Source organism: Haemorhous mexicanus, chromosome 2, assembly GCF_027477595.1.
Source record: "Haemorhous mexicanus isolate bHaeMex1 chromosome 2, bHaeMex1.pri, whole genome shotgun sequence".
Classification (NCBI taxonomy): Eukaryota; Metazoa; Chordata; class Aves; order Passeriformes; family Fringillidae; genus Haemorhous; species Haemorhous mexicanus.
In genome coordinates, this window is record NC_082342.1 from 118,975,619 (window position 1) to 119,001,127 (window position 25,509).

The following is a 25,509-nucleotide window of genomic DNA, read 5'->3' on the forward strand; positions in this document are numbered from 1 at the left end:
CAGGCCACACTTCTCATCAAAACAAATTAAAGCAGTAGTTTTAAGTTTCATTTTAGGTTATTTGCTTTAAAGACAATTTGCCTAGAAAGTGTTGGCAGTACCAAATCAAATTTTAACACAAATACAGATCTGTGAATCAACCTGGGCTTTGCCTAATGCTCAAAATACAATTTCTCATCTCTTGTGGGTTATTGCACTGCCTCAGATTTAGCAGGACTGTGGCATTCCTCTGTATTCCACAAGGAAAAACTGTTCATGCAAAGGAATTAAGAGTAATGAAACTGTTGTGATTCAGCCTAAAATGTTCTGTGCAATCCTGAATTACGTTTTTTAATTTTCTTTGGGAGCTATGTGATTCCCCTCTCCCATTTAAGAAATTTAATTTAAAATGAAATGCCAGCACCAAGCAAAAAAACCAACAAAGGAATTAGAAGGTTCTAAGAAATTAGTTTCATATTTTGTTAGTGAAGGGGACATGTTAAAACCCATGAACTAAAACACCATTTTAATTCCCCTCAATTTTCCTTTCCACAGCTGCCATGCTCCTTTTAGACCCCCAAAATATACAACTTATCCTTCTACTGAGTGAGATTCTTTGTTTATAAATGAATTTTATGGGAGCAAAGATGAATTTCTCTGTGGCCTTGTTGTTGCTATGAGATGAATGTGACATTGCCACTCTCAAAACCCCCTATTAGCAAATATTTTCCTACTTTTCTATTTTTTCCCTCTTTACGCAGGAAGGAAAAGTTGAATTCTCACTTTGGGTCCCAACATTTAACCTCTTTTGTGTTTTAATCTCGTTTTCAGGTATGTTTAGAACCTAATTCCTTTTCACAATTGTGGCTCAAGGCAAAACTTGCCTCTCCTCACCTGAAGTGGATTGGAACATAATAAGAAAATTGAATGGGCATCAAGCCATATCCCAAGAAATGATTTTTTACCAGAACAACAGGGTTTAAATAATTCTGCCAGGAGAATAAACTGATCTGTTCTTGAACTTTCCAGTAGCCTCTGCAAGGGAAAAAAAATGAAAAAAAAAAGAGGGGAAAAAAGGAAAAAAAAAGCATGAGTTATTCAGAAAGACCTTGAAAATTACTTAGAATGATTTATTTTATGCTAAATATGTGCTTTTTACAAGCATATTAAAATAGTTTTAGGTTCTTCTCTATCCTCTGCTTAGAGTGTTAATCTGGCAGCTAAAGTGGTTTTTGTGCTGTTTTCAAGGGATTAGTTAATTTTGTGATCTGATTTGCTGTCTAATTCTTGAAAAATGTGATTAATGATATTTATATGACATGAAATGCTGTGAAATCCCAGGTAGGGTGGTGACCTCTTGGAAGAGACACAAGTGAACATTCTCCCAGTGATGATTCCAAGAGCTTTTTCAGTGGCTGACCCTGAAAGAGTCAGAGGAGGCAAACCTTTAGAAACACCACGAACTGAAGGGAGGGAACCACAGAAAAAGGACAAGACAAGAAAGGAAAGAAAGAAATATGGACAGTGTCTCTATGCCCAAGGTGAAAAAAAAGGTAAATTTGTTTTCTGGTAGTATGAGATATTTCTGGTAGTATGAGACTCTCTTAAGAAATATCATTGTTCCCTTTCTTTGGCTTTTTTTGGATAATTAGCAAGACAAGGACAACAGTTTTTCAGTGAGAGGAATGGTGTAATAAATATAACATAATGATATATATTACATGTTTATATTGTGTATGTAATCTTTAGTCTATCATCTATAATCTAATAAAAATGTACGATATTATGTATAATATTATATAAAATATATATAAATTTCATATATACAAAAGTTATATATAATTTTATATATATATACTATATATATAGTATTATATTCTATATACTATATACTATATAATATATAATATATATGCATAATATGTCATATATATGTTATATATTATATAGATATGAGTATTATATATTATAAAAATGTTATATATATACATACATCCCCACATATATAAATTAATATATAATAAATTCTATTTCAAACACCAGTTATTCAGTGATCCAAAGGGAGAATCACCTGGGATGTGGGAGCCCCTTGGCAATCCTCATTCCTCAGCTTTAACCCAAGGACCTGACAATCTGCCACATTTTGGTGTCTGACCATGCATCACCTGGAAAGTCTGAAAAAGGTTTTCTTAAGGAAAATGGGCAAAAAGAATGCACAAAAGTGTCAGTTTTGACCAGAAAACAGTCATTTTATGGCCAGCTGGGTTGTGGTGTATCCTGTGAAATGATTTTGTGTTTCAATGGAATGAGCATAGAGAAGGAAGATGTAAATGGACATGGAATTTATGCCACTGTTAACAGTCAGGAATCTCTCCATGTCTGCATCTTTTCCCATCTCAACCCATCCTTTCTTAAATCCTTAAATCTTAGCAGGCCAAATCACAAAATGAGTGGAAAACCAGCAAGCCTTTTCCTGCTGAGCTTCAAAATTTCATTCTTGATTTACCAAAGCTACAAGATGGAAATCAATCCTAAAAAACCGGAACTAGTGATTGTTATAATGTCTGTCATTATATGCTGCAGTCAAGAAGTTATACTGGCATGAAAGTAGCAGACAGAAAAAAAATAATGACTTTTTTTATATCTAGTTAGCAAAAAATCATTATTGACCTCTGCCTGTAGTGGGTAATTTATTGTATGTCTACATATCTTTATTATTATTGTTATTATTATTATTATTATTATTATTATTAGGATAAAGTATTTCTTTTTGCTTGTCCGTGGCTACTGGAAATGAAATACATTTTACAGTATTTCTGACAGCTTTTGCAGAAAGGTATTTGCCCTTTTTTTTCCATCTCAGTCCTTTCTGGCAAAATGAAATAGTAAGATAATGTAATTTTGCAAATATCTGTGTGACAATATTTGTGGTCTTATTGTAGTATTTCTGCAGTGTAATTGTGCCACAGGAAATATTGGATTCAACAGAAGTTCTTGGAAAGATCTGTCTTTTTATTCTGGTGTTTTTTTAAGTCAGGACCTTTCCTGTTTTACCCATAAAATATGAGGTGATCTATAAATTGTAATAAACTTTTAATCAAAATACTGCCTGAAATGCCATGAGAGCTGTAGTGAAACTGAATGTATGCCTGAAAAAGGGGACACGCTCAGATTTACAGTCTTCAGTACTTTTGAATTCTAATCCTGCTTCAGGAGAAGCAAATGAGAGTAATTCAGCCAGAATCCTGGCCATAAGGAGAGGCAAATGGCAGCAACACACTGAGAAGTAGCCCATTAATATATTTTTAATTGCTGTTTAGAAACCACATAGACAACTGCACACCTGTTCTGTGCAATGAGCATTTAAGATTTATTTAAAAATCTAGTTTAATTCAAAGCTGACTGCAAAGCTGTAGAAAACAGGTTAGAAATCCCAGCTGCAGGGATTTCAACCATGTGCTCTTGGGAGCATCTTGGTTTTTGAATCCTTGCAGACCTGTAAATTACTCTGCTGTTTTTTTGGTTGTTTTTTTTATCATGCACCTATTCAAGGTGTAGATTCTGATGGGTTGAATTGGGTTCATCAGATTGTGGCTACATTAGTGAAGTGCATGATTTAAAGGAAGAAAACTGATTTCCATGGATTGAAAATTGATTTCCAGTGATTTATTTCCATTTATTTCTATTGGTTGCTAGCTATGGTCTGCTGCAGCCACAGAAAGACACAGAGATATAAAATACTGAATGCATTTCTCTGTGAATCATTTGAATCACACAATCCTAGAATGGTTTGTGTTTGAAGGGACCTAAAAGACCATTTTGCTCCACCAGGGAACCTTCCCCTAGACCAGGCTGCTCATTGAAAATCAGAGTTTTGGGGCATTTTGTGAAGAAACCACAATTCTGTAGTTGGATAAGCAGTTTAGGAGTAGTAGTTAATTAGTAGTAGGAGTTTATGTGAGCAGAAAAAGCACACAGTGATTGACTTGTCTCCAATAATTTCTGTCTCTCAATGCCAATTCCCTGTGATCTCAATGCAGGAGGGAAGAAGTGGCCAGCAGCAAACACCTCCAATCTGAACTCCTCCTTTTCACCCCTGCAGAGCGGGGGGTTTTACCAGGAAAAAAACGCCACTGCCCAGCGAATATCCTCAGCCAGGATCCACAAAATCAAAGAGCTGAAGAACGAAATATTCGACTTGCAAAGGAAAATCGAGACCTCGAGCTTCGAGAACCTGGCTTTGAAAGAGCTGAACTGGCGGCACACAAGGGCCATCGAAAAGTACAGCAACGGAGAGAGCCACCTGCAGGAGGTGCTGGCAGGGCATCGGAGCCACATGAGAGACCTCAGGAACCTCCTGAAAATGTCCCAGCAGGCCGAGAAAAACACAGCCACGGAGCTGAAAAAAGTCGAAGCGGACCTGAGGAGAACTAAAGGTGATCTGAAGGCTTTGGCTGTGCTGTCGGAAGACAAAGCTCTGGCAGAGAAGGAGGAACTGAATCGCAGGTTGTCAGTCCTTAACGAAACACTGGAAGCAAAGGATGAGACGATACAGGTAATGCCCGCAAATTGCTGTATTTGTGGAATGCAGAGTCACAGAATATCCTAAACTGGGAGGGAATCACAAGGATCATCGAGCAGGAGAGGTTTCAGTGCAGGAGTAGTGGAAAAGTTTTGGCTGCTTCTTATCAGATGAGCGATTCTGATATAATCCTGTAACACTGGATGCTGTTTAATCCAGTGCTCTCCTTAGTGTAAGGAAGTTCAAGAGGAGATAATTCATCTCCTTTTAGTATCTCATGTTCCTTTACTCTCACTGACCCCAGCACAAAAAAGATAGGAACACAATTTTTACTACAAAACTGGAAGAGTGAATTTTCCGTGGTCCTCCAGGAATTCATTTCTAATTCCTGTGGGGTCTGTTATGCATAGAATTAAATAAAGAACCAGGAAATCTTAAGAGAAACTGTAAATATGATCAGCTGAATTCAAACTCTCTTTTAAAAACTTTCTGTTTCCAGGAGTGAGGAGCTATAAAAAGCACACAGGGTTGGGTGTCCTCCTGATACTTTTAGGAACTGGAATTTCAGTGCATGGCCCTGGGTTCTGAAGATAAAGAACCCAATAAATCACCAAATTTTCATTTACACTAAGCCTCCTTATTCTGCTACAGTTCATAGGTCTGTGTGAATAGAAAGCATTTAACATTTCTCAAAGATAGCTGTATTAATTAATCCATCAGAAAGGTAATGTACAGTCTTATTTTTATGATTGAATGCCAAAACCTTTTCTTTTGTTTACTGAAAATATGTTTAAAACCTTTTTTTCTTACTTTGAAATCAATTTTTCAGATAGTTTCATGTATTGTTTACAATATACCCTAAATTATTATTTATATTGCTATCATTAGAAGATAATAACTGTTATTATATATAATTATAAGCTTAAATTTCCTTATATTAGCACACTTCTATTTCAAATCAGTCAAGAACTGAAATTTTCCAGCTGTCACAGTGAGAATGGTAAAATCTGTCCCTTTTTTAAGAGTCTGGAAATGCAGCTGAAGCTGAACAGCAGCACCTTTAGTCGTCAGCTGGCAAGTGAGAGTAAAAAACTCCTGGAAGCTACCATGACCACAAAGAACTTGCTAATGGAAATTAACATTGTTCACCAAAAAATTAAGGTATTCCAGGTTTTATCCAGGTTTCTGTCTCTACAGGAAAATTCAAGTATTTCATGTTACCTATTCCTTTTTTTTTTCTTCTTTGCTTTTTCTTATTTTGCTTTTATTTTTCTTCCTTTTTCAAAATTTTGCTTCTTTTACAGTATTTACTAATAGAATTTGGTTTCCTGCTTGAGTCTATAATCTACTAAAAAAGCCAGAAATGTCAAATCCTGGCATCATTGTGGGGTCTATTTGTTAGAAGCAGGTCAATAATGAATTGAAACAGAGATTAATGCATCATAAATTGAACCAAAATCCACACCAATGTGTTACCATTTTGCCAGACTGGGGTCAGAGATATTCATCTACTCACTTTAAATGAGCTCCCTCACAGAAACAAGTCAAAATGAGCCAAACATCACAACCTGCAAAACTAGAGTTTAACAGAAAGACCTGTGGAAATGTTTCAAGAGTTTGTTTAAATTCCTGTTTCATTTTTAGACAAATGATTTTGGGATAAATAGGTCCAGTTCAGCACTTTTTGTGATGCTTGCAAATCAAACATACAGGAAAACGAAATGGATTTAAAGCCAAAACTGCCAGGAATGGGATGCCACATGAGTTGTAATGAAGAAAACCTTTACATATTCCAGAAAATCTGGAATCCCTTGTGGCTTTTTCATAACTGTGTTTGTAACACTGTTAAAATGCACTTATTTCTATATTTCTGTGCCAAGGTGATCCCACTGGGGAGCTTTCTCTTCCTAAATGGAATCAAATATCTGTGGTAGATATTGTTAAGGGGAGTTTTGCCAGACATTGTGAAGGGCAGGACAGGCAATTCCAGAGGGTTCATGGAGGTTGGGATTTCTTCACAGGGGTTCTTTATTCCTCTTCCCTGTGCAGCAGGCGCAGAAATTTCCTCCTGGAAGTTTCCTCCTACTTGGCAGGGCTTTTTTCCCTGTCAGAGTCTGATCTCCTCCTGGACATGAAGATCTGGGAGATGGGAACAATTATAATCTCAGGAACACTAATATAAAACTGTCCCAAAATGCAAAATATTCCAAATTCATCTCACCTTAAAATAGTTCTGTTTCATCTCTTTTCCACACAGTTTTCTGTGTGTCCAGGTCTCTGAATTTTCTATTTAGCTCCACAAAATCTTCTATTGATTTACCACAAAGAAGACCAGACATGATAAACCACTTTATTTCTGTACCAGAACAGAGTTTATCCTTATAAATTCATGGTTTTATGCACCTGTTTTATTTCAGGCCATTCCACTTCCAGGATAATTTGGAATTTTCCCAAATAAATGAAGCTCCTATTTTCTTCCCACTGAAAAAAATAGTGGGAGTGGGACTGAGTCAGTGGGACTGACTGACTCTCACTGAGAGAGTTTGTAACTGAGATCTGTCTTCTGTATTTAAGGAAGATTTCATTAAGGAAAGAGGAATCTTGCTAAATAAATGTCAAAATGTGCCTCAGGAGTTCATGTCACCACCAGAGCAACAGGTTGTGAACCAACTGATCATATGACAAGGGCACTGAGTAAATGAGGAAGTAAAGGCAAAATATATTTATTCTGGAAAAATGTAAATGACAAAGACCACGTGGGTCTGGCAAAAGGTGAAATCCCTGATGGGTTTTCCACCCAGCATGGGAAAATTAGGCAGGTAAAAAATAATTTTTAATGCATATTAGAAGCTTAATAGTGTTTATTTCTTCTTAGGAAAAGGATCGGCAGCTTTACATACAGAATATTTATGCAAATCGGATGCCAAAAGCCCTGAGGGACAGAAGTGATTGGGTTCCTAATGACCAAAGTATGTCTGTAATCATCTCCTCCTCTTGTTTAGTTAAGTGACACTTCCACTGTTTTAGAACTGGAAGGTTTATTGCAAATTAAATGCCAAAGTAGTGTCTTTGTGTGGGCTGAAAAGGTGAAGAGGTTCAAGAAGTTTAAAGCTTTGAATGATAGAAAAGAACAACATAAATTAAGTTCCACCAAGGAAAAAAGAGCTCTTTAGTGAAGAATATTTCTTTCACATGGATGCTCATAGATATTGGGGAAAAAAATATCTGTTCCATGCAGTCTTGGCTGTCCAGCATTCCAAAGGCAGCTGCCTGGAGTGGGATTCAGTTGATTAAAACCAACCAGTGCTATTTGAGATGCCCCAGTTTGCCTCCACTACACCCAGAATTTGGGATGGAATGATCTAAACATGGACTTCCCTGGCTGGGGCACCTCTTGAAAACACTGATCAGGTATTGCTGCTTCTGAAGCGAAGCAGAAATCAGGACTTCCTCCATGTGGAACCTGTCTGCTGGAAGTGCTCCCCTCAGAGTTCCTCAAATCATGGCAGAAATACAAAATCTTACCACACTCTGTTGCTTATTTCTTTCCTCTTCATTGCCTTTGCAAACCCATTAACTCAGCCCAAACCACCAGTGAACTACAGGGAAAAGATTTAAGGTGTAAAATTTAAAAAAAACACAAAATCCTGGTTCTCATCCCAAGTCAGACACATTTTTTATGAAACTCTGAATTCCTGTTTTAGTTTCACCACATAAATACCTTTTTTTTTTATTTTACTCAAATATGGCCTTGTATTCAATAGAAATTGAATATTGCTATTCAATGATGGTACTTAAACCACTGCTATTATTTAAATTCTTCTTTCCTTTAAGCAAGATAAGGGAGCTTAGTTGGAGAGAGAAATGATATTTTGTAATGAAAAGCTTCCAAGCAAAGTTGCCCGATCCTCTGGAATTTTTAGAAAAATGTTTCATTCTCTGCCAGTTAATGGATTTGGAAACCCAGCGCTGGAATTGCTGACAATTTGTTTTCCTTTTCACTACTTACTTGAATTTTCCTTTAGCAGATTTCTGAGTTGCCTCTTCAGGTCATTCTTTTCTAGTTGATATACACAAAAGCTTTTTTAGCCAGCAGTAAATTTAGAACTGGGTTTTTAGCGGCGCTGATAAATGGCTGGAGGGAGGCTCCCTTAGGTGGCAGGAAAGCTCCGTGCACGGAACTGGAATGGATTTATGGATGGAGCCATGGATGGCGCAGCTCGGGCCGGGAGCGGAGCGCGGGCGGGTGCGGCCGCTCAGCCGGGGGGCAGCGCCCCTTGCTCCCGGTGCCGGGGAGCGCCCTGCTGGTCCCGGCTGGAAAAGCTCCCGGAGCTCCTGGGAACCCAGTTAATTCCTCCCGCATGGCCAGAGTCACTGCCAGCACCCGGAGGGCACCATTTTTGGGCGTTTTATCCTTTGATTTGAGCTCAGAACTGGGAATAAGGGTGAATGTAGGTGTGGGAAGATCCCGGTTTTTGCTGCTCTGGAACGGTGCTCTCCCGTTCTCAGCTGCTATGCCTGTGTCAAAATTATTCTAATAATAAAGGAACAATATACTCATCTTCTCCATCTTACATGCATATTTCTCTGGACATCTCACTCAGTCACTCCCTTGGAATTGAGAGGAATAGCAGATTTGTCTTTACAAACAGGCTGTGGGTCTGTTGGTAGATAAAACCAGCACTGGGAGATAAAAGAAACAATGGGAAGGATCCCACTGACTGAGGAATGGAAAAGATATTTGCTTTAGAAATAAACTTCAGGTTTGCTGATAAATGAAATTAGACATTGAAAGATTAAAGAAACAATGAGGAAGAAAAACACCTGAATTCCATAAGAATTAAAATTTAAAAAGGAGGGTTACACATTAGAGGGAAATCTCTGGTATCAGGGGTATCAGGAAGTCTGTACCTCTCAAGTACCTCAGAAATGGGGAAAGAGAGAAGGGAAACGTGCCCAGGAAGTTGGGATAAAAAGGAGTCTGCATCCTCCAAAAATTGGAGAGATCCCAGGGGAATGCCCCATGGCATCTCCCTTTATTCCAATAAAGTAAAAGGACTCCTCTGTCTCCTTTTTGGACATAAACCTCTGATGTTTGAGGATTAATTTTCCTAACAGAATCTCTTCCAAAGACCACTGATATTTAAAACAGTGTTGAGCATTCCCCATAGCTGGGTTTCAGAAAGATCCAAATTTAGGAAACTGAACTCTGAGGCTTCATAGCAGACCTCTCAAATTTACACTAGAATGAAACCAAGAATTAAGCCCAAGTGGGCTCTGGGGCATAGACACACTTCTCTGACTGTACATGTTCTATCTGAAAATATACTTAGTATATACAATATTTTATATATATATATATATATATTCTCATATATATATATAAAATTAGATAAACTTTATTTATTTCTTTATTTATTTATATACTTATGTTTAGGATGCACTGATGTACAGAAAAGGCTCAGAGATCCAGGTTTGTGTCCAGTTTCAGCATTTATCGATTCAGCAGAACAGATTATTTCTTATTAAAGGGCATTAAGATATGCATTTAAAAAATAAAAAGGTAAAATTCTTGGTCACATACCAGTATTGTCAGTTGTCAGAGATATATTTTATTTATATCAACAACCTAATTCCAGAAATAACTGTATTGCTAATGTTTGTCCTATTCAACAGGTCTGAAAGTAGACAGATCAGTACAAGTAGATAAAGAGAGTTTTAGAGAGCTGCTGCTGTCTCAGCACCAGAAAACAGAAAAAAATCCAGTCCAGCTAAAAAAGGTGGGAAAGATCTGGATCCAAATCCAATCTCCTGTTTAAACTCTCAGCTAAGGTGTATTTTATCCCCTCAGTTGCAGTAATAGGCCTGGATAGCCTGATCCATCATCTAAATGTGGGTTTTGCATGAGTGTGATTACAGTATAGAAATAATGCTGTGATGCAAAATATAATGTAACAACAATAGAAATTACTAATCTTTTTATAAGTATTGCACTTATTGTGTTCTTTTTAAAGACACTAAATAAGTATTCCTTCATTATTTTTACCTTTAATTGCCAATTGTAGGAGAACAGAGAAGATAAGGGTGGAAAAGGTAAAGCAAAGGAAGTGTGCTCAGATGCCCAGGGTAAAAAAGAAAAGCAAGCAACCAAGAAAGTGCCAGAAACTTCAAAGAGGACACACAGAGGTAGGTTTAATGTTTCTCTCAGAAATTCACCTAATTCACCTGGTCTTTGCAAATTACCAGAAGTTCTGGTAATTTGTGTGGTTCTGACAGCCCTTCACTGGCACCTGGCTGACAGGAACCAGTTCCAAATGATGAATGAAGTGTCACTGAAAACACAGAATCATCTGGGTTGGAAAATGCTGGTGGTGCTGCACTGAGAGCAGAGCTGCTCTGCAGGATGGGGCATCTCCACCCTGCTGTTCTCCCAAAGCTCAGGGTGGTAAAAATTCAGTGCTCTGTCTGTAACAGGATAATTAACAGTGTTAATCCACACTAAGCAAACACTGATCTCGAAGCTGGGAATCTTCATCACTGATGTGAACCTATTTCCATGGCTGGAAAAGGAAAAGGACTTTGAGGGCTGGGAGCAATTCCTCATTAGTGATCCCTGGAAAGAGATTTTATGGAAGTCTCAACCACTCTGTTCTCATGGAAAAGTTACATGCAGGGGACTCATCTGTAAACACCTTTATTCTGAAGAAATTCTATAGAGCAGAGGAAAGAAAAAGCCACTGCTGTTCCCTCATTCACATTTTTCTTTCTAGAAAGGTTCCTGTTATTTCCTTTAAGGCTTTTAAGAAAAGAAAAGGTCTGAGTGCCACCATTCTAAACATGTTCCAAGTGGCAGGAGACCTCCAGGTCACACCCATTTGCCCAGGTGGAACAGGTGATGCCAGGTCCCATCCCTGTAACCTGGCATGTGTTAACCCCTGAGGTTTGTACTCTGCCTTCTCAGCCTGCAGCCTTTGCAGAGCCCCCAGACAGCCAAAGTCAGCACTTGTCTTTAAAATGCCCTTTTAAAACTGACAGAAAACACAGGTCTTACAATGCTCCCTCTGAAAAATCTGTGGAATCTGAGTTTCTCTCACTGATAGTAGATTTTTATTGAAGCCTTACATGGCTTCCTTAGTTCCTGAAATTTCTTATTTCTCTTTTAAGCTTGGATTATATCTCATTTTGGGGGTACTCTGTGAGTCTCTGTAGAGCACAGGACCCATTAGAAGTTGTCCCCTGCACTGATAAATGGCTTTTCTGCACACATGTTCCTTTTCCTGCTGAGTGGAGCCCCCTCATTCCCAGGTGAGAGAGTTGCTGAATATTCTGCTCCACACAAACAACTCTGTTGTGAATTAAGGGAAAGGAAATCCTGCATATCTCTAAGTTCCACTTAAAAGCCAGAATGTGACAATTAAGAGTTCAGATCTCACCTGGTTTCTCTGTTGCATTGTACATGATTTTTCTGGCACTGTATTTAGCCATTACTGTACACAATAGCAGCTAAATCCATTTAACTAAATTCAACACCATGAAAAAAAGTAAAAATAAAGCTACGAACCTGGATTCAGTGGCAGAATTATGTTGTCTAAACCTTGCCCATGCTGTTGTATTTATTAGAGATGGTATTTGAAATACCATCAATAATGAGAATTGAAGCAGTGAAATAAGGATGTGATGCTTGCTCTTTTTAAAGCTTCATAACTCCTCATGTTCTTAAACCCTACAATATTTCAGGGAGCAAATTGCTGATGGAAGAATGCAAATTATCAGAATTTATTAAAGAAATGGAAAAAGAGACAGAGGTTCTTAAAAAGGAGTTGAAAACTCTGATGAAATCTGAACAAAGTCCTCAAAGAGTAAAAGAGAACAGTCAAGAGGGAGAGGCAGTGGAAGAAGTTGAAAAAGAAGAGAAAAAAAGCCATGAGCAGCAAAAGAAGAAAGCCAGGAGTCAAGGTCCAAGTCCAAGCAAAGACCCCAGTAGGCTGAAAAAAAGATACATCTTCTCAGGGGCTGTTGAGAATTTGCACCAGGGGCTCCACACTTCAGGCGCCAAATGCAAAGCAGGATTTGGGAAAAGCTGCCTGAGCAGCCAGAGACAGGCAGGGCAGGGCTGCAGTGACCCTGCTGTGCCCAGGGGGAAAATCTCCTTTGGGGCTTATGAACCTTCTTTTGGGCAAATCCCCCTGGGCTGGCAGGACAGCCCCTCTGGAGAGGAAGAACCACCCGATGGAAGAGCTCTCTGGGGAGGAATGTTTGCAAGGAGACAGCTCCTGGAGTTCCAGCAGCACAAGGGTGAGGGCAGACAAGTGAGGGGGGCGAGGCAAATCCCAAACTCCATGCCAGGCTCCAACTCTCCTCGCTAAAATCAGCTCCTGAGCTACTCCACAATTATTCCTCATAGTTAAGTACATCAGCTTACCTTTAGAAAGTTTAAACATTCATGTTGTTACAAACCAAATGTTTTACTTTCATTAAATGTTTATTTAATCTTACAAGCACTGGCAATTGCTTTCCATGATTTTTTCCAAAACAATCCAGTCAGTTGTCACAAAAACCACATTCTGTGCTTGGTCTGTTTCCACAAAAATGTGCTGTATTAAGAATTCCTTATCATTTTTACCTGTTACCAGGTAAAAGTTAGTCCTTGTTTAGGAACTTCCAGGTTTTTGCATTCCCAAGGAGCTGGAATTTGGGAGCTGGGTTGTTGTCAGCTTGCTGACATGAGCACCCAGCTTTCATAAGGGTCACTGCTGGGTGAGGACCAACAATGCAATAAAACACTTTTCTAGTTCCTTCACTCCCCAAACAGCTTCCAGAATTCACAGATAATAAAAATAATTTGCTTCTACATTGTTTTCACGAGCATCAGAAACCTCTAAAGCCTCATTCTTTCCCTCTGTTGGAACTTATCAAAGCAGCTTGCCTGGTAACTTCCCCAGCTGACATCCAGAGATGAATGTGCGAGAGGAAAGCTTTGTTTTGGAGAAGTCAGGCATAGCCAGTCCCCAAAAAGCCTCTAAAAATCCTTGTTTAAGGTTATGTAAGCGAGGGGAGGAGGATTGTGGTTTGTTCCTCACACTAATTTATTAAATACTTGCGAAATTCATGTGAAGTTTGAAAAAATTAGGGGCATTCAGTTAATTTTTAAAGGCAGTTGCACTTTAAAAAAATGTCCAAAATTACACTACAAAAGTTTTTACAGATGACAAAGGCATTCAGAGCTGAACCTGTTGAAGCAACATTTCAAATAATTAAAAAAATAAATTAGTTGAGTTGATTCAAACAGTATTTCCTTATGCACAAACGTGGGGGGGGCATGGTTTTGGCATGAATCTTGCTGAGTTTAGGGTTTCTTTTGTCATTTTGGGTTTATTTATTTGGGGTTTTTGCAGGTTGTTTAGCAAAACTGCAGTTAACATTAAAAAAGAAATTAAAAAACCTAAGATGGGTTGAAAAGCTTTATTTCCTTAATAAAATCACAATTATACATAACATTCAATCACAATATTTTTTCCTTGATATTTATTTTCATGTTGGCTAAATGCAATTCCTCATATAAAATCCCAATTTTTAAATTAACATTAAAACAAACAAACAAAAATATTTAATCCATATATATATACACACAACATAACCTGACCTTTTGAACTGGTTTTTAAAGGCAGTGCCAATTTTGGAGGGGTCTGGCCCCTTCCTTGCTGCAGGGAGGAAAAGGCCCTGGAATAGCAGAAGGGATCATTCCTGTGGGAATTCCAGAGTGGGAAGCAAAATCAGCATCCCCCCTGCAGGAACAGCACTGGCTTCTGCTTCAATGACAGCAGCCTCTGCTTGGCAGCTGAAAAAACCTCTTAAGATATAAAAATCTTGATTTTACTCATTTATTTTTTTAGGAGAGTTCAAGAATATTCTGATTTTAGGGTGAAAAATCACAAGGAAATTCTTTTGCCCCAAGCCAAGCAAACAACCTCAGCCCTCTGCATTACCCAACATGATTCCACCTCAGGGTGAAGCTTCCACATTTCACAGCAAAGAAACAGCCAAGATTCCAAATTAATTCCTAAAGCCAGCAGATTTCCAATTTAAAACCACAAATCCAACACTTTTAGATGTTGTTGACAACAGGCCATGACAAAACCTTATGGTTCTGCCATGCCTAAACCCAAAAAGAGATTTTACAACCAGCAGTGCTGTTCTTTCCAAAACGAAAGACAAACTCTGGGAAGTGAAATCGAAAGAATCAAAAGGACTGACAGATATCCAAATGGAGTAACAAGGATTGTCTCAGACCTTGTCTCATGAAAGATAACTGTCCCTTTTTTTTTTTTTTTTTACCTAATTTAAGACAGTGATTATGTAAATGCAGCTGGGGAGTCCATGGCTTGCTGGGATTCCTTCAGCTGAAGGGGTGCAGCATGATAGCTACAACTTTATTGCAGACCACGAGCCAGCAGGTAATTCCCACACCTCCTGGAAAAGAGGGAGAAACCACAATTGAAGCTGTTGGATCAATAATCCTGAGAAATCTGTGCAGCTGCAAACAACCTTGGAAGTGTAAAAAATTAAACTCAGAATTCATGAGGCCAACAGGAACTAAACTGTTTATATACAAAAGGGAGATACAAGAGACAGGAGATAAATCAATGCTGGTCCCAAAAAATTCTGGGAAAAGAGCATCAAATACACAAATATGAGCTAAAGTGTGGTGAGTGCACCCCAGAGCTAAAATCATCTGCTACAGACCCAAGAGAAAATATCTAAATTCAAGGCCTGGCAGAATGCTTTGCTTGAACTTAAATCCAGGATCTGAAAGAGGTAAAAAGGAAATTTCCTCTGAAATTGAAATCAGTTGTTTTGTAAGTACATAGCTATTCATAGCACACCTGTGAAGAAAACTCCCTTTTGGGTCATTTTCTGATTTTCTAATTTAAATCTTCCCCAGGGTCTATTCAATACAGAGAAGGGCAATGCTCTGCTGGGGTGGAAATAAAAATGACAAAATTCTGTGAGCACTTGAAGAAACCAGAACTGAGCACACATGGAAGAGCTGAACCCTGAGTATACCTGATATTCAAATACCTGAACCCTGTGCTCTGGGAGTCAGAGAAGCAGCTGCTGTTAATCCCTGGACACTCTGGGGCTTGGCCAGGTCCTTTTCCTCACCTGCCACTCCTGTAGGGAAGGCCACCAGGCGCTCCAGGGGAGCCAACCACTTGCTTGGAAGCACGGTGACGGGCTCGGAGTAGTACTTCCAGATCAGAGAGATCATCAGGGCAGCCTGGAATGGGCATTTTTTATTAGTTTGGATAATAACACACACCAAAGCACATTCCCAGTGCTATCTCGAATTGTTTCTTTGTTGTTTTATCTTCTTCAAAATATTTTTAGATTTTATATGACCTTAAATTTATACACAATATTAGGAGGTTGCAGAGGGATCTTTCTTTCAAGACCCCTCTTTTCAATCCAGCAGAGTCAAACACAGTCAATAACATTGTTAAAATTCTGATGACCCTTTTGAGCCTGAATTTTTGTCTACAAGGAGTGCAACTCACTTTAACAGTCCCCTAAGGAAATCTTCAGACTGACCACTGCCATCCTCATTAGCAAATTCTTTGGCATCATGTCAGAACTACTCAGACAATCTGATGAGGCACCGTGGGGAAATTTGTGGCAGCTGTAGGTGGAGATTTGCATCCTCAGCAGTTTATTTTGGTTTCAAAGGCAGAATTATATTTACATATAGCAGAACCTTCCTGGATTTGGGGCCACATATAGAGAAACCCCCAGTGATTAAAGAGCTAAGACAAACTCCAATCTTGTCCCCCCAAAACCAGAAACACAGAGTTGAGATGAAAGTTAAACTCCTTCCATCCTCAACTACCAGATTTTATCAGCAGCATCCAGTTCCTGAAACTCTTTCTGTCTGACAAGCTCTATGTCCTTGGAATCACAGAATGGTTTGGGCTGGAAGGAATTTAAAGATCCTCCAGGGCCACCCCTCCCATGGCAGGGACACCTTCCACTGTCCCAGGCTGCTCCCAGCCCCAGTGTCCAACCTGGCCTTGGGCACTGCCAGGGATCCAGGGGCAGCCACAGCTGCTCTGGGAATTCCATTCCAGCCCTGCCCACCCTGCCAGGGAGGAATTTTTTCCTGGTATCTGATCTAAACCTGTAATTTTTCAGTTGGAAGCCATTCCCTGTGTGCTGTCCCTGCATCCCCTGGGAATTGTCCCTCTCCAGCTTTCCTGGGGCTCCTTCAGGCCCTGCAAAGCCACCCTGAGCTCAGCCCAAAGCTTCTCCTGTGCAGGTGAGCAATGCCAGCTGTGCCAGCCTTTCCTCCCAGCAGAGCTGCTCCAGCCCTCTGCTCATCCTGGAGCCTCCTCTGGGCTCTCTGCAGCAGCTCCAGCTCCTCCAAGGCTGGGGGAGCCCTGAGTGATCAGATATGGGCCAATAAACCAGGACAGAATTGTGACACTACTGAGGATTTGGGTTAAGTTGTATCTATAACAAAATACTTACTTACCTGCAGTATGTAGAATACAATATTTATGACCCACTTTATTTTGGCTAATTGGGCAGTTCGTGCTTTCACTGTTGAAGAAAAAAATATATTAGTTTCCATTGCTTATAATAATGAATTATAATTACATTAAACCAGTAATTTTTAATATTTCACTCTTTAAGGCTGGACATTACCCTGTTAAAAATCTCTTTCCATATGACTTATAGCTATATTAAAAACACCCTTCTACAACAAACTGCTAGCTCTGTATCACACTGTAATTTCTATTCTGACTTACTCATAACAGAATTCAGTGATGGGCATCACTGAAAAAGAATAAATAATTACAGCGTGAAGCCCAGGAAATTCCTGGAAAGACATAGGTAAGCTCTAAAAATAGTTTAAAGAGGAAAAAGAAGGAGAGGAGAGGAGAGGGAATGGGAAAGGGAATGGGAAAGGGAATGGGAAAAGACTGAAAATGGGTGAGATGGGGAAGGCAAGTTTGAAGGATAAATACTTAAAGCTGAAAATGCTCTCGACAGCTTTTCAGAAACAGAAAATGTTTTTCCTTGTGGAACAGGGAGCAGACATGGCACTGTACCGTGGGTTTTGAGCTTGTCAGTCATTTTGTTGATCTTCCTCTCCAGCCGGGCATATCTGGCAAACTCATCCATCATGCTGATGGTGGCAAGCTCCTGCTTCATAGTCTGGATCTCAGCTCTCATCTGGGATTCCTGCTCTGCATCCTTCTGTAACAGCCTGGATATCTGAGAAGTGAAGGAAATTATCAATTCCTGGTCCAGAATTCCACTGATTTGCTTTAGTGTGTATAGAGTATGATCTCAAAAGCCTCCCATAAAAAAGGCCCTTTCACTGAGATGCAGGAAATCCTTGGGTAACAAGAAAACAAGTGACAAGATGAGCGGGAACAACCTCAAGCTGGACTCAACAATCTTGAAGGTTTTTTCCAATTTAAATGATTCTGTGATCATTCCCATTTCCAGCTCCAGCAGCCAAGTATTCCAACATTTTCTCCCTTCCTTTTACTTTCCTAATTTCTTTTCTTGAGGCACCACCTGCTTGTTGGTTCACGAACTCTGTTTGCCATAGAAATCCAGGCACAAAGGACACAAAATCTTTTTATTGCTATTCCTTAGCAAATCTTCCAGCTTCCCCAAGACACATGTAATTTATTTCCCTGGGGATCCTGTTCTCAGGCCTGCAGAGAGTGAGAGCATTAACATCATCTTCAGCCTCAAACCACAGCAGGAAGCTGAACAGAGATCTTCAGAGAATCTTAGAATATCATAAGTTGGAAAGGACCCACAAGGAATTGAGTCCCAGACCCCCCAGCAATCCCACCCTGGGCATCCCTGGCAGCGCTGGCCAAAGGCTCCTGGAGCTCTGGCAGCCTTGGGGCTGTGCCCATTCCCTGGCAGCCTGGGCAGTGCCAGCACCCTCTGGGGGAAGAACCTTTCCCTAAATCCAACCTAAACCTGCCCTGACCCAGCTCCAGCCCTTCCCAGGGTGCTGTTCCTGTCCCAGAGATCAGAGCTGTCCCTCGGGAGGAGCTGCAGATCCCAATCTCAGCCTCCTCCAGACTGAAGGAACCAAATGCCCTCAGCCTCTCCTCAAATGGCTCTTTCATCACTCACCTCTAGCAACACTGAGTTCAGCTTCCCAAACTGCTGAGGGTGATTTAAGGTTTAAAGGATTTTTGTCCATTTTTGAACAGTGCACACTGATCTCTGTGCCAGTGAAGTTATTTCCGTGGTAGAGCAGAGCGACAGGGATTTCAGCATCTTTATACACAGGTGAATTTATCTGTCCTCAATTCCATTATCCACACTTCCACAGCAATGCTTCAGATCAGAACAGGGGCACCCCGACCAGTGGATAAGATTATTGAGATTTATTCCCACAGTGACTTAACTCCTTAATCTCCGTATTCGCTGATCTCCCATCTCAACAATGGGCACGTCCATCTGTTGAAAACTGAGCAAAGCTGTCCTTCCTACCCCGAAAACTGGGAAGCTGTGGATGCCCCATCCCTGGGGGAATTCAAGAGCAGACTGGACGGGGCTCTGAGCAGCCAAGCCCGCTGGAAGGATCCCTGCCCCCGGCAGGGGGGTTGGAGCGGATCATCCTTAAGGTTCCTTCCAGCCCAAACCATTCCACGATTCCGTAATGCAACCCAAGGGCTGGAGGCTCAGGAGCATCACTGAACACACCGGTAACTCATCCTCCATAAACCGGGGCTGTGCTCCACCATCTTCAGCACCAGCTCCTCCTCTCCAAGGCCAACAGCAGGACCAGACCCTGCCCGTCCCAGCCGGGGCCGCGGGGGTGGCACCGGGAGCGCTCCCGCTCCGGCACCGCTCCCCCATGGGCTGGGAGAACCCCTTTAACGCCCCGCCGGCTCCCTGGGGTCCCCTCCCAGCCATCCTCCCGCTTCCCCACCAGCGGCATCACTCACGAGGGAGGAGCAGGAGGGCAGCAGGATCTTGAGCGCGTTGCAGAGGAACACGGCGCTGAGCACCAGCAGCCAGGCGCCGCTCTCCGCCATGGGCCCCGCGCCGCCGCCTCACGGCGCCCTCCTGCGGGCAGGCGGGGCCGCGCGCGCACGTGACGCGAGCGGGCCAATGGGGAGGCGGTGCGCTCGGGGCGGGGCGGGGCGCGCGCCGATCCGGCTGGATCCTGTTGCGGCGCCGCTGGCGCTGCTGGGATGGGGAGGGGGGCGGCTCCGCTGCGCAGCCGGGCTGGGGCGCGCAGGCGGCCGCAGCAGCGCTCGCAGCAGCCGCGCCACACGAGCAGCCGCAGCCGCGGGGGTCGCGGCCGGGAGCCTCGAGATGCCGAAGAGGAAGGTGAAGGCGGGCGGCAGCGAGCGGAGCCATCGGGAGAGGACAGCCGGGGGCGTGTGGGGAGCGGGCTCGGCGGGAAGCGGCCGCGCCGCTGGCTCCGGTGCTGCGGGCGGTACCGGGGGCCGGCGCCTTCCCCTTGTGCCGGGAAGGGGGCAGGGGGTGTGGGAGGCTCGGGGGGGCTCGGCGAGACTGGCGGTCCGGGAGCGGCGGCGGGAAGGGGCGGGCGGGGGCCGGTGCCGCCCCGCCCCGCCCCGCCCCGCTGACGCGCCGTGTGTGTTGCAGGTGACGGTGGCGGACGGGGACGCCCCCGAGGAGGTAAGGAGAGGGCAGGGTGGCGGGGCAGGCGGGGCTGCCGTGGCCCGCCCGCCCCTCACGCCCTTCTCTCTCTCTGTCCCTGTGTCTGTCCGTGTCTCCCCCCGCAGCCCAAGCGGCGATCGGCGCGGCTCTCCGCGGTAAGTGCCGAGCGGCGGGGCCCTGCCGGGATGTGCGGGGAGCCGTGCCCGGGACGGGTCCCCGAGGGCTGGATCCCCGCCTGACTTGTTTTCTCTCCTCAGAAACCCGCGCCTGCCAAAGCAGAGCCGAAACCTAAAAAGTTACCGGCAAAGGTGAGAGTGAACTGGAAAAAGGAAGGGAGAGGAGGTGGTGCTTGGGGGCAGCCCGCGTGGTGTCCTCGGTGCACCATGCTGGAATGGTTTTATTCCTTGTGGAAACTTGGCTGAAGTGTTGTTTTGATGTGCTTTTGCCAGTATTTACAGGTACATTCCATCACTGTGGCTGTGGATCCTTGTTAAGCTCCAGGCGTTGCATGGGAGTGTGGGCACGGATCCATGCGTGTTACATTGTGATTTGGTATTGGGTGGAACTGCCTGACTGTCAAAGCAACTGCGTTAGGACATCAGGAGGAATTTCTTCACAGAAAGACTGGTCAGGCATTGGAAAAGCTGCCCAGGGAGGGGGTGAAGTCACAATCCCTGGAGGTGTCCAAGGATAGGACAGGATGTTGTTTGCTCTGCTTGACAGGGTGGTGCTCAGTTAAAGTTGGACTGGAGTATCTTGGAGGACTTTTCCAAACTGAATGGTTCTGTGCATAGCGTTGTATTTCATGTGTGTAACAAGAGGGGATAAAACTCAGCTACTGATGTTTTAAAGCAGTTTGTTAGGACAGGTAAAAAATTGAATTGGCCACTTAAAAACCACATGAGCTTCCATTCATCTGGTCAAGCTTTCAGGTGTTTGTGTGTAAGAAAGTGGGTTTGCGTGATCTTTGAGTTTTTCAGCACAGCTTTCAGAGTGAAAATAAGTAAGGTGTAAAATTCTTTGGCTTTAGGGAGAATTAGAAAAGGCATTGTGTCTGTTGGCTTCCTTCTGTTTGTAAGCTTTTCTTAGTGATGTGTTGGTTAAAAGCGTTGGGGTGACCTCATTGTCACCTTTCAGTACCTGGAGGGAGTTGATGAGAAAGATTAGGAGAGACAATTTCCAAGGGATGGAGTGACAGGGAATGGCTTCAAACTGCCAGAGGGCAGGGCTGGATGGGATCTTGGGAATGAGGAATTGTTCCCTGTGAGGGTGAGCAGGGCTGGGATGAAATTCCCAGAGCAGCTGTGGCTGCCCCTGGATCCCTGGCAGTGCCCAAGGCCAGGTTGGACACTGGGGCTTGGAGCAGCCTGGCACAGTTGGATGGGATGATTTTAAGGATCCCTCACAACCCAAACTGTTCTGTGATTCTCTAATTTCAGATAAACTCATAATCTTTTTGATTTCCTGATGTTTTCATTGCATTAATCCTCTTGAGCAGCTACTGCTAAGGAATCCACCTTCATTCCAGTGGTTTGAGTATCAGTGTGTTCCCACTCTCAGGGCTGTAAGCCCAGAGAATTTGAGGAAGCTTTCCAATGCTACCAAGTTGTAATTTCCTTTTTTTTTGCAGTGTCTGTGATGCATCTGTACTTACTGCTGCTCACTGATGTTGACTGACACGTGTGATACTGATTTTCTGCTTATAACTACTTCAAGCCATTAATTAACAAAGATTTTTTTATTTGATTCATAAAAAAAAAAAACAACCTTTTTTGCATCAACTTTATCAGTTTTTAAAACTTTCCTCACAGTATTTTTTCTAGTTGTGGGAAGCTTTCTCATTATGGAGTTACTTGGTGGGCTTTTAAAATCAATATTAATGAAGACAAATATATTTTGGCATTAGAAGTATAGAAGTCAGTGTGTTGCAATTATGTAATTCTGAAATATTTTATAAGTGGGTGATCAGGAGTTGTTGGTAGCTTAGAAAATCTATCTTGGTTTTCTGTGCTTTTTATTATTTTCAAGGTTTACTTGGAAGATCATAACAATTGACTTACTGGAAATGTATTTCATTGTAGGATAAATCTGAGGACAAGAAAGCTCCATCAAAGGGGAAGAAGGGCCCTAAAGGAAAACAGACAGAAGAGACAAACCAAGAGCAGACAAAGGACAACCTACCTGCAGAAAATGGGGAAGCTAAAACTGAGGAGGTGAAGTTTGGAGGGCTGGGTTTTGGTTTTACTGTTACTGAGAAGTTGGGGGGTTTTTTTGCTACAAAAGTTTCTTGACAAATGAAATATTCTTCTTGGGTCTGGAAAAAGTCTTGAGTGAAAACCCAGAGCTGATCTGGGCAGAGTTGAGGTGACATTGACAGACCCTGCTGGGAGAAGTGACAGGTTGGTGCAGGGACAAAGTACAACAATTAATGAGTTCTTGCTGGAGAAGTGACTGTGCCAGGTGAGTCTTGGCTGCACCAAAATGCCAGAGTGGCTGAACTTTTTGGAGTGATGGATCAGGTCACTTAGAGCATCCTCCACTCTGTATTACACTGCTGCAATGCAGACATAGTCAGTTACAAATTTAGGCCAAGATCTCAGGAATGAAACACAGGTGTGGTGACAGGACTGGAGTTGGTGTCAGGTTTCTGTGACAGAAACATTTTCAGCGGAATATTTTGGTTTTAGGTAGCTGATGGGGTTTTTGGGCTGGGAAGGTACAGGATGGTACTTCAGTGAGCAAGAGGATTTACTCTGGGGTAACAGTTTGTCATTTGCAAGCTTGCAGTGTGAAAAAGTTGTGCTCTGACTACAAGTTCTTCAGCTGACTCAATTTTTGGCATTATTGCTGTCTTTTAATTTGTGCCTGTAAAGTTTCAGCAGTGGAACCAAATTTGGCAGCTTTCCCACCTGGGGTCCCTTTAGTTCACTGGTGCAGAGATTATGTAAATTTACAAGGAATGGATGATGATTGGTCACACCACCCAAAATTCCAGGGGTAATTTTATACCAAAATCTAGAAGAGGCAGAGTCTGTCCTGCTGGATGTTGTTATTGTTTGCTAAGAATGAAAACAGGGCTAAGATTTAAAGAACATTTTAAGTGTGGCACTGAAATTTAAAGGCATGAACTGTTACCTCATGGATTTTCTTAACATCTCATGTAAATTGTAGCTGTGTAAAAGCTGAAGTTTTTTCTGTCATAAAGACAGTCATCCAATTAAAATTAAAATGCTGTGCAGTGTGTGTTTAGTAACAAATCAACATCCTGCAATCCATCCTGGTGGATCCAAGGAGCCTTTTTGTGATAGCTTGGTGTTTAGCAGGTCATAATCCAAGAGAAATCTGCAGGAACAAGTCAGGGTTATTCTGTGCAGGGTTTAATGTGCATTAAAACCACTCCAAACTACTAATCAGAGCCACTAAAAACTTCCTGCACTGAAGTTGTTCTGTTTTTTTTTTTTTTCCCTTTCCAGACCCCAGCACCTGATGCAGCTGCAGAGAAAGAAGTGAAGTCTGAGTGACACCTGCTCCCACATCTGTAACTGGTGGTCCTTAAACCTTTCTTCTTGTACAATTCAGAGGAATATTTTTATCAACTATTTTGTAAATGCAAGTTTTTTAGTAGTTCTAGAAAACACGTTTTTAAAAAGGAGAGAATCCCAACTCAATCCATTTTTTTACATATTTAGATAAGTATAAATGCTTTTTTTAAGTGGTAAAATCATGTACTGGTTGTCTGTTTTCTATGAAACCAGAAATTAACAGTGTGTTAATTAAGGAGAGGGCATTGAGGCCTTGATTAGGCTTCACGTTCCACAGACTCCAAGGGACAGTTTTCTATCCTATAAATGAAGCATAACACAGATCAAACTTTGGAATTCATAATGATGTGCTGAGAATGTCTTAACATTTTAGTTATTTATCTTTCTCTATGGTTGTACCATCAGTAGAATTGCTTATCTAATAAAACTGCTCCCTAGTGGTGGATTTTTTGCTGAGTGATGTATATCAGTGACAAAGTTATTTTTGGTAGTTGCAGCTTTATTTTTTTCCAACAACTTTGTAGCTGTGATGCAAAAGATTGGAAACTTTTATTTTATATCTTTAAATACTGTCTTAGGTAAAAGTTTCTGCTTGGCAGTGGAACTTGTTATGTCAATATTTGAGATACTGGAACTTCACATCTAGTTTTCAAGGACAGCTTGTCTACAAAGATTGAGTGAAAAATATTTGAAATAGTTCTAGGAAAAAAAAAACAGAATTAGTTTTTAGATTTTAAAAAGCTCTGTGAATAAAAACAATTGTAAAATTGTTGATAGTGTTTGTGATCACCAAACAAAAGCCAAATAAATCTTGATTATGAAAGGATGTTTCCATAGCTCCTGCATTGACTGTGAACTCACAATTTGAGTGCTGTGGTTTGGATTTTTAACTGTGTCCTTCAGTGTAAAAACTGTACTTTAAAGAGATGGGTGGCACTTCAGGGAGTGGAGAATTGCAGTGTTAGTCTAAACTTGCAGTTTGAAAGCTGAGAGCTTTGTGCTGCTGCTGTTTGCTTTAAAACAAGTCAATAATTAGTAAGTCTCAGATGCCAGCCAGACAACTGTCACCTTGTCCTGGGAGGAGCCAAGCTCAAACAGTAACGTTTGTTCTTTGTTGTTTTATTTTTTCCTCTTACCCCAGAACTTGTTTATTTTCCTAAGTAACACCTGCAAGCCCAGTACCTGCTTCCTGTACATTTACAGTGCCTTTTTCAAATTGCTGCAGTTATTTCTAAAAAAAGCCACTTTAGTTTCACCTCTAACATGCTTTCTTAATCAATACTCTCATTTCAGGAAGAATTTTACCATTTTTACCTCTTCAATACTTAGACAGTCTTTAACTTTTCTATAAAAAGTCCAACCTTAGATCACAACCTGGTTCTGTTCCATTCCATCACAGGTGTGTTCCTCACAGAGCACACCTGGTTTTGACTTCAAGTTCTTGGATATTTCAAAATTGGAAATTGATGCCACTTTTCTAACTCACTTCCCTCAACATCCCCTTCATATTTGTTGGTTTAATTTAATAGTAGTAAGATCTAGCTCCATGATATTATTTACTCTCTGGTTTTGGCAAGCTCAACCCACCAGTTAAATAAGTAATAAACTTGCAGGTAAATCCCCTAAAATAACTACTCATCCCTACTCTTACAGAGTGTCTGTTTTATGTGTTTTGGGTCTCTAGTGCTGGGATCCTGTGGACTTCCAGCATCTCCCTCACATCTATTACCCACTGATTTATTATAACTTCTCATTATTACTCTGTCCCGTGTGATACCAGATTTACTTGCTCTTCAGCTAAGG

The 25,509-nt window shown here is 41.6% G+C and overlaps 3 protein-coding genes across 3 annotated transcripts; 2 read left to right on the plus strand and 1 right to left on the minus strand.

Moving 5' to 3' along the window:
* Positions 1-1,369: 1,369 nt before the first annotated feature.
* LCA5L (lebercilin LCA5 like) lies at positions 1,370-13,878 on the plus strand. The gene is made up of 7 exons (XM_059840331.1): positions 1,370-1,532; positions 4,020-4,534; positions 5,525-5,662; positions 7,377-7,470; positions 10,178-10,281; positions 10,567-10,687; positions 12,239-13,878. The coding sequence occupies exons 1-7, from the start codon at positions 1,370-1,372 to the stop codon at positions 12,865-12,867; spliced, it is 1,764 nt and encodes a 587-aa protein (XP_059696314.1). The 3' UTR covers positions 12,868-13,878.
* Positions 13,879-13,944: 66 nt separating this feature from the next.
* Positions 13,945-19,640, minus strand: GET1 (guided entry of tail-anchored proteins factor 1). The gene is made up of 5 exons (XM_059840118.1): positions 19,483-19,640; positions 17,608-17,773; positions 17,028-17,095; positions 15,665-15,779; positions 13,945-14,971 (listed from the first exon to the last, which is right to left on the minus strand). The coding sequence occupies exons 1-5, from the start codon at positions 19,570-19,572 to the stop codon at positions 14,898-14,900; spliced, it is 513 nt and encodes a 170-aa protein (XP_059696101.1). The 5' UTR covers positions 19,573-19,640; the 3' UTR covers positions 13,945-14,897.
* An 81-nt stretch (positions 19,641-19,721) lies between these two features.
* HMGN1 (high mobility group nucleosome binding domain 1) lies at positions 19,722-24,532 on the plus strand. Its single transcript, XM_059840120.1, has 6 exons — positions 19,722-19,870; positions 20,150-20,182; positions 20,290-20,319; positions 20,422-20,472; positions 22,246-22,377; positions 23,638-24,532. Exons 1-6 carry the CDS (start codon positions 19,856-19,858, stop codon positions 23,683-23,685), a joined length of 309 nt encoding a protein of 102 aa, XP_059696103.1. The 5' UTR covers positions 19,722-19,855; the 3' UTR covers positions 23,686-24,532.
* Positions 24,533-25,509: the final 977 nt, after the last annotated feature.

Excerpts from the sequence above, each read along its gene's own strand:
- LCA5L (XM_059840331.1), top strand. The coding sequence starts at position 1,370 with ATGATTCCAAGAGCTTTTTCAGTGGCTGACCCTGAAAGAGTCAGAGGA. Across the intron at positions 5,663-7,376 it reads TTGTTCACCAAAAAATTAAG|GAAAAGGATCGGCAGCTTTA; the intron begins GTATTCCAGGTT and ends ATTTCTTCTTAG. Across the intron at positions 7,471-10,177 it reads TTGGGTTCCTAATGACCAAA|GTCTGAAAGTAGACAGATCA; the intron begins GTATGTCTGTAA and ends CCTATTCAACAG.
- GET1 (XM_059840118.1), bottom strand. The coding sequence starts at position 19,572 with ATGGCGGAGAGCGGCGCCTGGCTGCTGGTGCTCAGCGCCGTGTTCCTC. Across the intron at positions 17,774-19,482 it reads TGCCCTCCTGCTCCTCCCTC|ATATCCAGGCTGTTACAGAA; the intron begins GTGAGTGATGCC and ends TTCACTTCTCAG. Across the intron at positions 15,780-17,027 it reads TTGTATTCTACATACTGCAG|GCTGCCCTGATGATCTCTCT; the intron begins GTAAGTAAGTAT and ends TGCCCATTCCAG.
- HMGN1 (XM_059840120.1), top strand. Across the intron at positions 20,183-20,289 it reads ACGGGGACGCCCCCGAGGAG|CCCAAGCGGCGATCGGCGCG; the intron begins GTAAGGAGAGGG and ends CTCCCCCCGCAG. Across the intron at positions 20,320-20,421 it reads GATCGGCGCGGCTCTCCGCG|AAACCCGCGCCTGCCAAAGC; the intron begins GTAAGTGCCGAG and ends TTCTCTCCTCAG.